The sequence below is a fragment of the Suillus subaureus genome (genome assembly GCF_016647635.1).
Source record: "Suillus subaureus strain MN1 chromosome Unknown BJ212scaffold_20, whole genome shotgun sequence".
NCBI classification, from domain to species: domain Eukaryota; kingdom Fungi; phylum Basidiomycota; class Agaricomycetes; order Boletales; family Suillaceae; genus Suillus; species Suillus subaureus.
Window position 1 is genome coordinate 410186 of NW_024538576.1, and position 16636 is coordinate 426821.

The 16636-nt window shown below is 46.8% G+C and overlaps 6 protein-coding genes across 6 annotated transcripts; 3 read left to right on the forward strand and 3 right to left on the reverse strand.

The window, feature by feature from the left end:
- The first annotated feature begins 82 nt into the window (after window positions 1–82).
- On the forward strand, window positions 83–967 carry BJ212DRAFT_346780 (uncharacterized protein). Its single transcript, XM_041342974.1, has 6 exons — window positions 83–406; window positions 463–514; window positions 573–677; window positions 728–737; window positions 796–897; window positions 947–967. The coding sequence occupies exons 1-5, from the start codon at window positions 225–227 to the stop codon at window positions 873–875; spliced, it is 429 nt and encodes a 142-aa protein (XP_041192019.1). The 5' UTR covers window positions 83–224; the 3' UTR covers window positions 876–897; window positions 947–967.
- A 149-nt stretch (window positions 968–1116) lies between these two features.
- BJ212DRAFT_346804 (uncharacterized protein) lies at window positions 1117–3052 on the reverse strand. Its single transcript, XM_041342975.1, has 4 exons — window positions 2882–3052; window positions 2230–2817; window positions 1759–2170; window positions 1117–1706 (listed from the first exon to the last, which is right to left on the reverse strand). Exons 2-4 carry the CDS (start codon window positions 2732–2734, stop codon window positions 1184–1186), a joined length of 1440 nt encoding a protein of 479 aa, XP_041192020.1. The 5' UTR covers window positions 2735–2817; window positions 2882–3052; the 3' UTR covers window positions 1117–1183.
- A 2014-nt stretch (window positions 3053–5066) lies between these two features.
- BJ212DRAFT_1300479 (uncharacterized protein) lies at window positions 5067–6355 on the reverse strand (the record flags this gene model as incomplete). Its single annotated transcript, XM_041332996.1, has 7 exons — window positions 5067–5072; window positions 5131–5310; window positions 5370–5524; window positions 5600–5708; window positions 5768–5780; window positions 5840–5922; window positions 6017–6355. 7 exons carry the CDS (start codon window positions 6353–6355, stop codon window positions 5067–5069), a joined length of 885 nt encoding a protein of 294 aa, XP_041192021.1.
- Window positions 6356–8449: 2094 nt separating this feature from the next.
- BJ212DRAFT_1361386 (HAD-like domain-containing protein) lies at window positions 8450–10220 on the forward strand (the record flags this gene model as incomplete). The annotated part of the gene is made up of 6 exons (XM_041335913.1): window positions 8450–8869; window positions 8927–8984; window positions 9042–9058; window positions 9404–9458; window positions 9516–9780; window positions 10176–10220. Exons 1-6 carry the CDS (start codon window positions 8737–8739, stop codon window positions 10218–10220), a joined length of 573 nt encoding a protein of 190 aa, XP_041192022.1. The 5' UTR covers window positions 8450–8736.
- A 432-nt stretch (window positions 10221–10652) lies between these two features.
- On the reverse strand, window positions 10653–12179 carry BJ212DRAFT_1577825 (uncharacterized protein; the record flags this gene model as incomplete). Its single annotated transcript, XM_041342204.1, has 4 exons — window positions 10653–10961; window positions 11006–11159; window positions 11211–11613; window positions 11675–12179. 4 exons carry the CDS (start codon window positions 12177–12179, stop codon window positions 10818–10820), a joined length of 1206 nt encoding a protein of 401 aa, XP_041192023.1. The 3' UTR covers window positions 10653–10817.
- A 2074-nt stretch (window positions 12180–14253) lies between these two features.
- BJ212DRAFT_1361415 (uncharacterized protein) lies at window positions 14254–15642 on the forward strand. The gene is made up of 5 exons (XM_041335914.1): window positions 14254–14420; window positions 14475–14736; window positions 14793–15052; window positions 15098–15362; window positions 15413–15642. The coding sequence occupies exons 1-5, from the start codon at window positions 14295–14297 to the stop codon at window positions 15523–15525; spliced, it is 1026 nt and encodes a 341-aa protein (XP_041192024.1). The 5' UTR covers window positions 14254–14294; the 3' UTR covers window positions 15526–15642.
- The last annotated feature ends 994 nt before the right edge of the window (window positions 15643–16636 follow it).

Genomic DNA, 16636 nt, shown 5'->3' on the forward strand with positions numbered 1-16636 from the left:
CGACTTGGAGTTTCCACTGGACTTGCGGTCATACTAGTATTGATGACATCATGATGTGATCTTCTCGTCAGTTCAGAAACACAAGGTGATGGAGTTACGGTGCGCAAATATATGTATCCAGTGGCGTTACACAGGAAGTCTCCCCACTCATTTGCATATGCAGGAATTGACAATCGAAGTATGGATCATTCCTCAACCCTTAATGAAGTGCAAGAATCTGTCTTATGCATCTAATATGGCATGTAACACCTCCTTTTTACCTCCTTGAGCTACTTATAAGCTATGCCATGAGGTTGAGCATTCTGGGCGTCTTTTCGGTTCTCCCTACTACCGCGCTCGTTATCTTTGCGGTGACTATCACTCTGGATTATGGAGCCATGCTTGTTGGTGGCTTGCTGGGCTTCGGGCGCGTGATTAACTGTGATGCGAATTATGATAACTATCTAACGGAACTCCTCACAGCTTGTCGGGTTGCGTTAACATGCAATTCATTGTGTACTGCCAGGTATATTTTGTGAGAGTTCGTGTACGAAGTCACTTGTACGAAACTTATGTGAGATGACTGTCAACAGAATTCAGGCTGCTTGATTTGTATCAATCTGCGCTTGTGGCAGGCACACTCTGGGATTCCATCATTGCGACTAATGGCGACTTGGATACACTTGACGCAATCCCTGGTATGTGACATCATTATTTACAATCAGCTGTGAAATCAATGTACCTTCAGGAGTATCGATGTGAGCAATCGCGTTTTGTACATGTTAGACTGTCATTGATGCAGGTAGCCCTGTACAGCCTGTGATCGAGCTTATTGTGCGTTTTCACTCGTATGGAACTGCACCATGCTCACCATCAGAATATTCGCCGGGCTATGATTACCCTCAGAGTCGTCCAAAGGTTAGCTATGTCATACGAGGAAAATATGGGTTTGACTTGACTGCTTCAGCTTCTTTGCATACCTAAACTATAGACACTTGTACACTTCTTCTTTTATTTCTGCACACTTATGTCAGTGGGAAGTGCAAAAAAGGAGCTCATTGTAGCGATTCCGATCGTGGGTTTCGCATTTGAGTTTGCTACTTAAAAGTAAGACACCACGGAAATGCTGAAGAGATGAGAACGTTATCCAAAGCAATGATTCCAGCAAGAGGATAATCATGATCACAATGTAAGTAAGAGGAAACTAGCGAAAATGTGGAACAAATGTGGTCCACGCTACTGTATCGTATATGCCAGGTGGTAACGATCGTAAACTTGACGATATAAGTACAATTACTGTAATGCGTGTAGTGACATATATGAAAGCGACGGTGACTACAGAAAATCTCACAACCCAACTGTCTTGGGTGACATCAAACAATATGACCCAACCAAATATCAGGAGAAGGGGTATCGATGTGGACGCTGTCACAATGGAAGTCACACGCCAGAGAATCTGCTCCGTGTGCCCCTGAAACAAATAACTCCAGCCCAGACAATGTAGTACACCAGTTATGACGGCACTGAAGCATCCAAGGAAAAGTGTAATGACATGATTACGATCATGACGATCATCATTATCATAGCCACCTAAATATGGAATCCGACGTTCTCGGACAGAACGGGGGGAAATGGTCACGGCAGTGCCCATAAGACTCCTCAAGGGGTAAATGAGAATGATCAGATAATGATGCCAGCTATCCAGGGAGAATTCTGGATTTGCTTTTCTAGAATGTGGGCGAATAAGAATGATTTCAAACGAGAATATCAACCACGTACTCATAAGTTAACGTGCATGGCCGAGGTATGTTTGCTCTATTTCCGGTCCAATGAACAGCATAAGGACATCGTACATCCTTAGGTTTATTCCACCACAAGAGACAAGCAATGGAGGTCAGAGAGACTACAGCCAGGGTGTCAATTTCGAAAAGGGTTATGGGAAGGTTCTGGATGCAACGGGCATTAAACTGGAGGACGAACCACGCCAGCTGCAGAATGGCGATGCCTTTGGATAGTGCGTCAGCCTTACTTCGGCCTTCTATCTCTGCCTGCGTGATGTCAGGTATATCCACGTATCCCTTGTGAACAAACTCCATAAGTTCCTTGGGTGTAAGAGTAGCTCGCGGTTTGTTATCGCAGTAAAGTATGAATCCACCCATCCACGCGAAAAACCCATGTGTCATTGTCCACTCTGAGACATTCGTTGAATGAAGTTAGTCATCGCACCGAAATGCTGAACAGATAACCAACCTCTGAAATTGCGACCTGCAAAATGCGGAGCGCTCGGATGTGGACTGTTCTTCCCATTTGATGTTGGAAATTCACTGAGCAATGTAGCTGTGCTCTCTCCCATATTTGAATGGTCGCTGCCGGTCTGGTGAAGTTGCGCATTAAAGGCATCATTGAAGGCCTTTGCAGTGCCACGGGCACTGAGAAACTGTATTGCGGCCCAGGTGACCATGAGTTCTGGGGCGATCAGGGCCAGAACCATGATGTATAGGCGACGAAAGAAAATGACTATTCTTCCCTCGTCCATACCCGGGATGTTTGGATGGATTCCGCTCCATGTGCATGCGAATAGGGTCGCAGCGCAGCTCCAAATGATGTTCCACAAGGTTCTGGTGTGACTGCTGGATGGAGAGTCGGTGACATCGAGTGCAGAGGTACTAGTACAATTGGGAGGCGGTAAAGCACAAACAAATGGAGTGCATAGCAGTAAGAGGATAGCAGCCAAAGTGAAGGGTAGGAGGGCCATGGAAAAGTTGAGAGCATGAGTCTATCATTCCGCTCCTCTCTTTAAGGGTGTGTCGAATGTATGGCAAGTGAGCATGTAGCAGGCTAGTATATGTGAACATGTTAGGAGATTAGGGGTAGAAGTGGCATAAAAACGCGTGACACATACATGAATCTCTGCTCGGATCGTAATTACAGACAGGACGAGGAGAGCTCCACTGCTTGCTGGAAGACTAGAGTATGAATCCGCAGACCCATCACCCTTGGCTTGCCCTTGTCTACCGTGACAAAGGTAAGGGAAGGGTGAGGAATCTACCAATAAGAAGGTAATATTAATGTGACGGCCGCACAGGCTGACTAGCACTGACTGAGTCGTCGACTCGGTGGTGTGCGGAGTTGAAATTAATCTGGACCAAATCTGTCATAATCAAAGTTTATGTGATCCTAGTACTCGGTGAGTTCTTACCTGGGCCAATACCTTTGAACTCTATACTTTTGCTCTGACTAGTTTTGGCAGTTGGCTCGACATTATTTTGATGATCTGTACACATCTGATGGTGGATCGTGGCCTCAAGGAACTGTTGCGAACTTCATGACTCAAAGGCGTAGCGCTCGCTACAGACCGCTACTGTGACAGGTGCGCTAGATGAAGAAATATGAAGTGGGTGCGGCATCTCTCAACGACGAACGTTTCAATGCCCGAATGCCACAAGCAAGTTGCAAATGAATGTTAGATCGACTTCGTCCAAGCTTTGGCACTGCTATGATTGATGTTGCGTCAGAGCAGCCGTGTGGTGGCGATAATGATGGTATGATAATTATGGTTCAAGTTAAAGTGCCAGAAAATAGGAATTCTGGTTGCTGAGCGCTGAACCGCGAGGTTGACAAAGGGGAAGAATATTTGTCATGAGGTTCTATCTGCGGTGTCATATTTTTCATAGCACGGCCACCCTCCATGCCATTTTCTATCTCTCAGGAGTCTATTCTTCGCATCTGGTCGTCATCCGCGTGGTCACAGCGGTTGCACCCTAATCCTCGCATTAGCCTGTTGCATGTCTGATCCAACAAGAGACATCTCGTTTCTTACTCCTTTGAGCGTATTAGAATCGAGAGAGTCGAGGAACGCAACATCATTATCATGAAACAGTGGTGCACAAGTCTATAGTGGTGCAGCAGCTCCTCATAAGCATGGTATTGGTGGTGTCACGGTAGTTCTTATAAGAGTCACGCGCCAGGCTGCGCGCCACGAAGATGATTACAACGAGAAACGCATGACCATGCCATTTCCCAACCATGCAACACAAAACTATCAAACCTCCTATGCCACTGAAACTCGATAGAACCAGCTTTCTTGACGCTCCAATTAGTCTTCGTAATCTGACCCCGAAGATATTCGCTCTAGCAGTTCAGTTCAAAGTTCAACTCGAACCCTATTCCACATAGTCCGAGTCATAGCCACCCTAGCCCCTCGGGCACCATCATGAAGCATGGTGGGTAATTTTATATATCATTCGATACCTTGGAACGATCTTACCCCTTCAACAATGCAGCTCCACAATACTTTGAGCGCACATGAATCGAATATTCCAATCCCCGACAGCGCTAGTGGTGGGCGATGCTGATATGTGCACTGTTCCACGAGTATTGATGCCTCGTTTATGGCATGGGTCGATCAGAAAGTCTGCATTGAAACTGCAGTATGGTGACTGTCGAAGCAGAAGTTCTGAATGTAGATGGAGGTTGAGGGGCTCATTGGTGGCAATGTAGCATCGTAATATCGATGAAAGGACAAAGGTTCTTCTTCAGGGAAAGGTATCAAGAGATCGATCTCGACAAAGACCTGCAGTGTGGTTGCAGCACAGCAGCGCTTATGACCTCGATTATGGATATTGACCGCTCGCAGTCCCAGCATTTAATATTCACAATCGAGGGTACTATTCTAGAGACGCATGTCACTGCACATAGAATCGATTTCAAATGCTTCTCACTCCTATTCATGTGTGTTAATGCAGTTTCTGAAGGTGAGGAGCTGCCTGCTGGTGTGTTTGTGGGTTCTGGCGACTGATGTTGGCATCATGACTGACAAATGAGTAATGATCATTGAGCTCTACGGCCAGTATGTTCCATCAGTAGAGAATCGATCGGTGATCACAGGAAAGTGAAATGTCTTAGTGTCTCTGCGAGGTAAATAATGGACCCGGTAGTGCTAGCTATACATTATACACTGACACAACAACGTGAACCTGCATCACGTCTGTGATATTTCTTACGGTAAGCAAACAACCCAGATGGGAAACAGAGCACACACCAAGCTCATCCAGACCGCCTCCTTCCAATTTTTCGGTGAGGGTTCTTTAGTGCTAAAAAATTAAACGGTTAACCCCAGTCACAAAGAAGAAAATGGAGGATGTCACACACCTCAGCATCTATGTCCTCTGTCCCGGACTTGAAGTCCATCTCGCCCGGTTTCATCAGGGGCACCCGCATCAGATATTTCGCAGATCCATACAGCACCGGGAACAGCATGATAGGCAAATATGTTGTCACGAACATCGCATTAGACCAATTTGCTTTCAAAAAGACTTGCCATCCGCTGAACTAAAGTCGTAGTCAAGAATCCTAGGTTATCAAGAGCAGTCTAGTCATTGCACACTTACCAGGAGAGTCACCAACGACGATGCAATCACCCACCACGATGCATATGGCTGGAGTGGCGAGGAATATGGTAAAAGTTTCCTGTCATACCCTTGCGCCAATAATCCCTGGCGGAACCTGACGTAGGTCACCCCGATACACAACCACGCCAAGAGTCCTGTGGTGGCAGTCATGTCCGCAAACCAGGTAAAAACAATACTGGAGCTGGTGTTCACAACCATGTATGACTAACCAACACCGAAAAGATTGATTCCAACAGCAATGACCAGACACATGGTGATCCACACAGCGTTGTTAACCCCAGGGTTCCAATAATCAATGAGAGTAGCGGCAGCCGATAACTCAGCTTCACCAAGTGTAAGATAGGTTCAAGTTGACTTCAATGCATGGTCGTACTCACCAGGTATCGCAAACTGACACAAAATTAAGCCATAAGAATCTTCCAGCCATTCACAGCGATGCAGCATCTTACCGTCCAACAGTATCAGCAATTCCAACCCATCGCAAAGGAGAAGGCCGGATCGACAAATCTTTCCGCAAGCTTGATGTGACCACCTGGAATCGGAAGGAGAGTGATCATTTCCCCAACAGTTATCTGTTATGTAACCAGGAAACCGAGAATACAGAAGCGCGCCAAAGACGAGCTCACCATAACGCAGTAGCACATTGTCCCCATGAAAGTATACCTGAGTAGAAGTCCCACAGGACCACCCTCCATCAATGCTGTCGCAGTGCCTAGAAACAAGCCCGTACCAATAACACCTCCAATGCTGATGTCAAAACTGTGAGACGTATGTACATGCTGAAGATGATCGATGATGACTTGCCTGATCATAGCAACATGACGCCCCTTCAGGCGTCGTTGAAGTGAAGTCCTTGGAAGCAGGATAGCAGTGTCAAGGAGTTCACTGTGTTCAATGTCATAGGCGTTGGCAAGCACTTTTGGCGTCTGTTCTGTCGTCTTTTCTGTGAAACCCAGAGGCACCATTGTTTCTGGACAAAAATCTGTGGATGTTCCAATATTAGTAAGAGTTCAACATTCACCACGGGATCCACACGTATATAGCCGCTTTGGACACATCGAACATTTCATATTGGCACTAATTGAGGATTAGACAATTTGAAGGCCATAGATGGCCTGCATCGGTATGACGTTGAAGACTCCCGGCATGCCCCAATGATATACATTATGAAAGCGTCCCGAGGCGTGTACTAGTGGACTGTAGAAGTAACTGACGCAAGTGTAGATCGGTTCATTGCTTAATGCAAACAGGCTGCCAAGCAGTTTCATATCGGACATATGATGTTTCAGAACAACCGAATCAAACTTTAGATCGTGAGTGCACGTTCAACAGAAATCTGAGACAGATCATTGGATGGGCACTCTACCAAAGACTCGAACCTGAGGGACGCTATGATATTAATGCTTTCCGGAACAGATTACCGGAAGGCAAAAACAAACCAGAGAAAACTATCTTCCACACCATAGAACATTGCATGAGAAAAATGCGAAGATCGATGTCCATCCTGTGAAGGTATCAGTTTGATTTTAGCTACCACCGACCGAGCGGTTCCATACAACTGACCTCTAAACTTGCAACCTGCGCGTTGCGGTATTCTTTCAACGGCTGCTGCTGGCAAGAGCTGAGAGAATGATATGTCCTGGGTCGGAGTGGGATAATAAATTGGCAATCAGTCTGATCAGGACTCGGCGCTCACCAATGTATTAAGTGTGAATGGAACTATCGTGGGAGCACTCGACGAGGTGCACTATCGTTCAAGGGATAAGCCGACTCCAGAACTCTTGCATCATAAGAACGCGAAGGCCTTGCTGGATTCAGATCGGTGTCCAAAAGAAATGGGTTGCATGCTGCTGGTCTGCAGTGTACTTTGAAGCCGGAGTGTTTGCAGTGTGTGAATCAGACTGACTCACGGGGGTGTGAAACAGAATGCCGACTGGACATTGTTCAACGGTGTTTTGCTGAGTAGATGAGTAGTCCATTGCCTACATATTCCGGAACAGAACTCCTATACATACTCGCTGCCGCCAGTAGGCAGCACAGGGATGCATATGGAAAAACATACTATGGCGCCAGGCCCTCATTAGCAAATAGAATCCGCACCCCTAGTATGCTGCAACTGAGATCATCAAGGAAATGTTGAAGCTGAGTTGTCGAAGCCAAGTTTACAATACAAGCGAGGGGCTCAGGTGTAAAAATATGACAAAAGTCACTAGTTCACTGAGCATGCTGGCGAGACGGAACATTGAAAGAATATTAATATTGAAAACGGTACCTGAGTAAGCTTACCGCCGGCAACGCCCGAAAGAACCTACACAGCAATGACTTGGTCTGCAAGTTCAGCGGTTCCGGTCGGGACTGTATCTAAGATGTGTTTGATTGACTTTTAACTTGCTTTCTTAGCTCGCTTTCCCCATGTTCTGAAGCTTGGAGACTGCAGTGACCCTGGACCCAGATCTCAGTGCCACATGATTCGCGACGTGTAATTGTTGCAATACTGAGATCACAGTGACTGCAATAAGCAAGAGCTGGTTCAGAGCCTGTTGGAGGGTCAGTGTCACGCGTCCAACTGAGCGAGAAGTTCCTCAATTAATAATATCATTCTCTCTCAAGAGGTACGCATTTCAACTTCTCATCCAAGGACACCCACTGATTGCCTTCTCCGTACGGTAGACAGTCTTTAGGCGTGGGGGGTTTGCCTCGTGCTCGTGTGTAGGGTTCTTCCGCGGGCTTGTCGAGTCATTAGAGACGTTTGTTCACAAGCACAACAGATCACTGCTGGAGCCTGGTAACCGCACTGGCCTGTATTTTCCATGTCAACTCCATCGCGGCTTTTTCCAGTGTTCTACCACTTCACACGTACCGCCTCCCTATTCGTGAGTTCCCTGTCATAACTTGATCACGCTGTAAATCCATGCGTATGAACATGTTCCTGTCAGGTCTTACCTTTTGGCCCATACATGACACGCACGCCAGTTCACCTTGCCGTCCATTTACGTTTTTGCGTAGGGATCGAGTCTATCCTGCTGATCTTTGGGAACTAGTTGGGGGGCGCAGTACAGAAGCGAAGCAGGGAGAAACATTGCGATTACACCGGAGCTCCTGTACTGGTGGAGATGACGGAAGTCATGCGATTGTGGAACGACTCCTGATAGAAGAAAGGAAGAGACGGTGTCAAATAGAGGTGTCTTTGTACAGCCAGGCTATTGAACGCAGTTTTATCAGTATCCTCCTTATCCTCACATCTACAAGTGTGCAGTGACACGCGCCACTGACATGTGACTGGCACCACCTGATCCCGCTTCTCCCAGCTTCATCAAGCGCTTATCCTTGAAACACACCAATGACCATGACGAGCATCGAACACCTCGACCTCCGCAAAATCGATGCCGGCTTATTCGACGTATTCGGTACCGTCCTTGACTGGCACAGCACAGTCGCTCGCCAACTCGCCCGCCTTAGCAAAGGACTGCTTCTCGAAGGCAAGTAGCGGATTCCACATTCCCGTAAAATGATCTCACACTGATCACATCTATCAGGCTCTCAGGACGCAGTCGATTTTGCAGAAGAATGGAGGGCCGGATACTGTGCTCATGTGTAAGTCGATCACTCTTCAATCTCTGTTTCTAGATCATGATATGCACATCCATACAGCAAAAGAGCATCTCAAGGTGGAGAGGATTTTTCAACGCAGACATCGTGCATCAACAAGTAATTCATTCTCCATCCACATGACCCGTGTTTGACCATATCACAGATACTAGACGATATGCTCACCGCCCCGCGCTCGTCTTGTCTTGAAAGAGTCTTGCGCGAATCAGATCGTGAACTGACCTTGATCTGGCACAACTTGGACGGGACGAAGTTTCAGGAAAGTGCAAAGACAAACCTGGCCAATCACCCCTTAATCTAAATAGCGTATCAGGACACCATCCCCGGCCTGACAGAACTCAAACGCCAACATCCCCGCTCTATCTAACGGAAACCTCAGATTACTTCTCGATCTGGTTATTCAGTCACCATATCATGGGATGGTATCTTTGCGTCCGAACTGTTCGGATCTTACAAACCGTGTGTCTCGATCGCCTTTCCGTATGTTTGTTATCCCCTTGCCTGACATCTGCGCAGGAACAAAAAGGTTTACCAATCTGCAGCATACCACCTTTCTTTACCTCCTCACAAGATAGCAATGGTCGCCACGCACAAGCTCGACCTCATCGCTGCCTCTAGCGTAGGCTTCAATACGATATACGTACCACGCCCTGCTGAAGATTCGCGCGAGGTAAGGGAGAGCATGCGTAGCAAGAAGGACGGCGGTGAGGTGGATCTTGTCGTTAAAGATTTTGAGGAGCTAGCGAGGTTGATACGTGAAGCTCGGTTGGGGCTCGCGTTGGTACATACTATGTAAGTCACCCTTGAGGTATTGGGGAATGATCACTTGCCCATTTGTATCCCAGCGTTACAGAGCAAGCGAAGTGAGGTAACTGAATCGATAATGGTTTTCGGGGCAGCGATGCGAACGAACAGATCATGTTATATCGCGCAAATGCAATTCATAGTCGTCGGAAGGAACCCTACGTGTAAGCTCTCTTCGAGAGTCTTCAGAGATCCTAGACCAATCCAAACAGCTACAATACCTGACAAAGGCGTTACTCCAAAGTTAGTTACTTTTACGGAATTATCACTGACTCCCGAATTCGAATACAAAGGAATGATTATCTTTCTTTCTTCGATTGATCCAACTAGGGAAACCATCCCAACTCAACAAATCGGAGGGCTTATATGCAGGTACGACCTAGACAACTTCTGGCCACTAGCTTGCGTCCACGCTAAATCAATACATCTCCGAATGCTCATATTGGCTCATTCAGCGATGCATCGATTGCGCTCCATGGCTAGTGTGCTTCATTTTATGCGAGGTGTCGCCATTTGGTCTTGGAAGACCCTCTTTCCAAGCACGTTTTCCTCTGCAATATCTTCCTTGCCTGCAAGGCTTACCTCCCTTTCACGCCACTGTAGCTGCGGCGTGCTGATAGACTTTACAAAATATGCATAAGATGCTCGCATCTCCTCGATTGTATGTACTGTAGTTTGTCTAGATGGCATTGTAGTCGCGTTCATATATTGGAGCTGCATTCGTTATTCTTTCACAACCATGCAGCACGGCCAGCTTTACCTTGAAACCAACCCGAACCGTGCTTGCATCTTTGATCACAAGAGGCAGCAAATTCATAATTATGATCGCGAATCACGATGTAAGTAAAAGGAGACTACAAATGTGGAATAAACTTTGTCCAAGCTACTGTATTGTATACGCCAGGAGGCGGTGATTGTAAGTTCATCCATATAGCTGCAAGTAGTATACCGCGTGCGCAACTATATATGCAAACGATAATGTATGAAACAACAAGTATCATAGGCATGTTTGAATCATTCACCCAAATGATGTAGGTCAGCAGTAGAGCAGTAAGTGCCGGTGTAGCTACTATCGCAAGGCAAGCCCCACGGAACATCGCTTGCCGCTGAAAGATAATATTCCAGCCCAGACAATGCATCGCTCCAAACACTGTCCCACTGAAACATCCAATGAGAAGTACATTGATTCGATGACGGCGGACACTGGCCTCGTCATAACCACCTACAGATGGAACCCGACGTGAACGGACAGCCAGGGAGGAATTTGAAAGCCAAATGCCCATAAGATTCAAAGGCATAATAGCACTAGAAATTACAACGTCACCCCAACCACCGGGGTATATCTTACCTATAATGCTAGAATACAGGCGAATTAGAATGATTTCAAGTGAGAATATTGCGACATACTTGTAGGCTAATTTGGTTGGCCGAGAGGCAGTTGCTTTCCAATGAACAGCATGAGGACGTCCTACATCCTTAGGCTTCTTCCACCAAAAGCCATAGGCAATGCAGGTCAGGCCAGCTACAGCCAGGGTGTCGATTTCAAGCAGTGTCATGGGAAGATTCTGAACGTAACGGGTGACAAGCTGGAGGATGAACCATCCAAGCTGAATAATGGCGATGCCTTTGGATAATGCATCACCCTTACTTCGATCTTCTAGGTCTGCCTCCACGATGTCAGGCATTTCCACAGAGCCCTCACGAACAAAGCCTAAAAGTTCGTCGGGTGTAAGAGTGGCTCGCGGCTTGTCATTGACGTAGAGCATGAATCCACCCATCCACGCGAAAAAACCATGTGTTACAGTCCATTCTGTGAAACATCCATTGAACGAGGTTAGTCACTGTACTGACATACTGAGCAGGCAACCAACCTCTAAATTTACGGCTTGAAATATGCGGAGCGCTCGGAATTTGAGTGTTGCTTCCATCTGAGGTTGGAAATTCATTAAGCAATGTAGCTGCGCTCTCTCCTATATCTGGGTGGTCACTGCGGGCTTGGTGAAGCTGCGTACCAAAGGCATCATTGAAGGCCTTTGCAGCGTCACGAGCACTTAGAAACTGTAGTGTGGCCCAGGTGATCATGAGTTCTGGGGCAATTAGCGCCACCAGCATGATGCCTAGGTGACGAGATAAAACAGTGAATTTCCCCTCGCGCATACCTGGGATATTTGGGTGGATTGCGGTCCATGTGCATGCAAATAGAGTCGCAGCGCAACTCCAGATGATATCCCATGAAGTTCTGATGCTGTTGCTGGATGGACAGTCACTGACGTCGAGTGTAGTGACATTGGTGCCATTGGGGCTCGGGAGTGAGGAGAAAACAAACGGGATGTGTAAGAGTAATATGATGGCCAACTTGAGGGGTAAGAAGGTCATGATGAAGTTGAGGGCATACGTCTGCTCAATCTGCTCCTCTTTTTAACAGTGCGATCGCACGTATGTCTCGGCTACGATAGGTCCATAGCCAGCACCGTAACTAGTACAAGAAATCCAGGATGGTACACGTCAATCCCACGTGAATTGAAGTTCCCTGTGCAAGATTGAATAGTCTAGGGTCCTCCATGGGCGTTCATCTCAGAAAGCTGAACAGATACAAGAAGAAAAACATGATCATGATGCGCTTCTTCGTTAGTATGAACAACCTTCATATGACATAATGAGGTTACCGGTTGACCAGTGACCGTTGGTTGTTGCTTTAAATTCTCATGTCATTTCATTTCACTAATAAATGCATTATATCTTTTCTTCATTTCCCCCTGAAAATAAGCACAGCATGTCTCGATGGCTTTTGACATGGGACAATGCACATCAGCGAAAGACCCACTTTTCTCGCTTGTCAAAAAGAAGTTTGATGCTTATGATGAGCTTACGGCGCTGGTGATGGAGCAATGCGATTGGTGGAACAGACTTTTCTGTCATTTGTTATAAACAGAAACTTTACTTGTTCGGACATAAAATTTGGGTCAGTATGCATGCAGTATGGCTTATTTTGCTTTTGTCATCTCGCCGTCTGCCAAAATGTGTTGTTGTTCCAATGTCAAAATTCGAAGTAAAAATCCTCAATCTTCCTCAAGGCAAAATTCCGACACTGCCGATGTGTGAAGGTCGCTGTAATGGTTCTTTTTTGCAAGCTCACCGGTTCCGGTTTGACTTTTAACTTGCTTTCTTAACTTGCCTTTCCCACATTCTGAAGCTTGAAGACTGCAGTGACCCGGACCCAGATCTCAGTGCCACATGATTCGCGACGTGTAATTGTTGCAATACTGAGATAAGTAAGAGCTAGTTCAGAGCCTGTTGGAGGGTCAGTATCACGCGTTCAACTGAGCAAGAAGTTCTTCAATTAATAATTTCCTTCTCTCTCAAGAGGTACGCATTCCAACTTCTCATCCAAGGACACTCACCGATTGCCTTCTCCGTAGACAGTCTTTAGACGTGGAAGATTTGCCTCATGCTCATATGTAGGATTCTTCCACAAGCTTGTCAAGTCCTTACAGACGTTTGTTCATAACTCCCCTTCAATCATTTCCCCCTCACATATCCACCAACATTGCTCTGCTCGTCACTTCCAATCTGACCGGCTGGACACTGTTGCTGAGCTTGCCCGAGCATCATCGAAGATTCCTCGATGCCAAGAGCAAGTTACATTCGAGTGTCAGATTGACTTCCGATGGCGCAGGTGGCTCCTGAGCCCAATTGATGATGTGGTGTCACAGAGAAGTGGTGGCCTTGGCGAAGTATGGCGAGAAAGGTATGTCCCATACAGATTTACCGAGGGACGGAAGTAAGCGATATGGCAGCACAACAGATGGTTGCTGGAGCCTGGTAACCGCACTGGCCTGTATTTTCTATGTCAACTCCATCGCGGCTTTTTCCAGTGTTCTACCACTTCACACGCACCGCCTCCCTATTCGCGAGTCTCCCGTCATAGCTTGATCACGCTGTAAATCCATGCGCATGAACATGTTCCTGTCAGGTCTTACCTTTTGGCCCATACATGGCACACATGCCAATTCACCTTGTCGTCCATCTTACAGTGTTCGACATTACTCCTTCTTTCGATTATAGTTCTTCAGCCGCTTTTCTCCAGGATTCAGATGATAATTCAATCGATCTCGGCCCTAAACTGAAGTGGTATTGCTGGGTCGTATCAGTTCCTTTCAAAACGATCATCTAATATTGCAAGAAATACAACTACTGGACATTGTTCATTTTGTGGTACGGCTCTAGTTCATTTTGTGTCATGTGACATCATGCTCGATCCATTCTGATTGTGCCACAAGCATGTCAGTTATCCGGATCCTGCGCTGTCCTCTTTCTATACTAGGTGTGTCTAGATCCCGGACCATAGAGCTGCTGTGAAGATTCTCACCGAACGGAGATCTGGATCTCGCCCTCCGTTAGCTCAGCCCGAGGTGCTACATATAGTCATACATTCGTAGATCCAACGGGTTCCTACTTGCGCACTACCCCACAGTACGTCACTCATTCAAGATGCCATCCCATCTCTCACCGGTGCTGTTCGATTCATCAGCTGCTCGTATCAGCATCTTTCAAATGTCGAACTCACTAGGCACTGGATTGTTGGATGACTACATCGGACTCGTAGTGAATCAGAAGGTCAGTCGATACCCCATATTTCGAGTTATACATCCTGATTTGTATATCACATAGCTTCGAACTGAATTATTCGTCTTGTCGTTTTTGCTCAAGGACCAAGTCTATCCTGCTGATCTTTGGGAGCTAGTTGGGGAGCGCAGTATAGAAGCGAAGCAGGAAGAAACATTGCGATTGCATCAGAGCTCCTGTACTGGTGGAGATGACGGAAGTCATGCAATTGTGGAACGACTTCTGATAGAAGAAAGGAAGAAACGGTGTCAAATAGAGGTGTCTTTGTACAGCCAGGCTATCGAACGCCTCGAGCAATATCGGACGCGTGAGTTTCTTTGAATTTTGGATGCGGATGTGTGGTCTAACCTTCTTGCTCTGTAGCATTAACGCACGTCAACGATCCGGCCAAACGTGAGATTATGACACCCTCAGCAATGTCGAAGAAAGAGGTCGCACCTTTGACCTGTTCGATAGCTACGCAAGAGATGTGCGAAGATTGGCTAATGAGGAACGAAGCCCACCTCATACCAGCTGCAGAACCCTTCATTGAAAATTATTCACCTTTGGACGGCTCTACTGTGTCAATACTGGATCAGTTAACCACCGCACAGGAAGAAAAATCAAAATCCGCCATTTTGAACGTGAGTACTGCAATAATCTACTTAGCTGTGCTCATTATCCTTCAGCACATCACCCCCTCGTTACCTCTGTTGAGCACGTGGGTCACCGCTAGAGCCCAAGAAGCCTTATATGTGGCATTCAAAATAGAACTAGCCAGTCAGGCGGAGCTGATGGCAAGGTCATTTGCCAACAAGCGTGACAGCGCTTATATGCGCCCTCTTGAGCGCGATTTGTTCACCTTGCAAGCAAAGATGCGCCGAGCCGAGGCCGAGATAGAATTGTATACGCTTGCGATTGAAAATACCCATGAATTCAATTTCTCTGACAACAGTGGGTACAAATCGGCCATGTTTTCTCTGTCATTACTGATACCGTTCCAGGTTCATCGACGTCCTCTGATCAAAGTATTCCGCTGTCTCTGTCCAAGGAAGTATATCGTCGCCAGGAGGACGACGTCGACGATGATACGGACGAGGACTACCAATTTTGGTAATGTAGGTTTTCATGTAACGGTCCATCCTGTGAAGGTACATATTAATGTTAGTTGCTACTAATCGAAAGGTCGGAGACCTCTGAACTTACCTGCAGGTTGGTGAAAACTTAGACTTGGACTATTCCTCTGATCGTGGGCACCACGGTCTCGGGAATTCATGCATAGAAATCGAATCGAGACAAATAAGTACTGCCTCATAACCCCGTCTTCCAAGGAGAGGCACGAACGTTCAGCTGATGTACGTGATCATTTTGATGAGAGATTGAACCAGGGTAGTAGAAACACATTGACTTACTGTTGACACGGTCTGGATCCGACAGTGCTGATACGGTCACGCTATCATGGAGTTCGTCTATGTACTATATGGCGGAACTCTATCGTAGCGTGTCCGTATGTGAAACACGGTACTGGTATGCACCCTTTGATTCATCACAACGTTCTCCCGAAACCTCATTCATTTTTGGCTTCCATTTATATATATCTTTCCCTGTTCCAGATCTTGCTGACGGAGATCGACTTCTGTTGGGCTTGTGATTTCGCTGGTAATGATGCTTCCCGCTCGTGTCCATGTGCTCATGGTGCGAGGTGTGGACTACAAAAATAACACCTCATGCGGATATCGGCAAACGATTCCACAGCTTTGACGCACCTCAATAGAGCGCGGAAACTGAGGTGTTGCTGTTGAGCATTAGAAAATAACGGCCTGGAAGGAAGCGTCTCGATGGGCACCGATGAACAGTCAATCTGGATCGAGGGACTCTTGGCTTAGAAAAAGAGAGCAGCCCATTGCGCACTAACATACATGCGTACTATCTAGCGTGAGAGGGGTCTACGCCCTGCTGAACAAAACTAGCGACTCTGTCACGTTCGCAGACGAGGGATAACCCGACTCCAGGGCTCTTGGACATGAGAGCACGGAGGACTTGCTGAATTCAGACTCGGTCTGCATCAGAGACACTCTTCATATCCAAGAGAATATAGCTGTAATGTGCTGTCCTGCAGTGTGATCTGGGGTCGGAGGGCTCGTAGCGCACTGAGATGCTAATCATACTGGTGCTAGCAATGAGGCCACAGGTTTAAAAGATTGATTCACGTCCATGTGAAGCAGAGC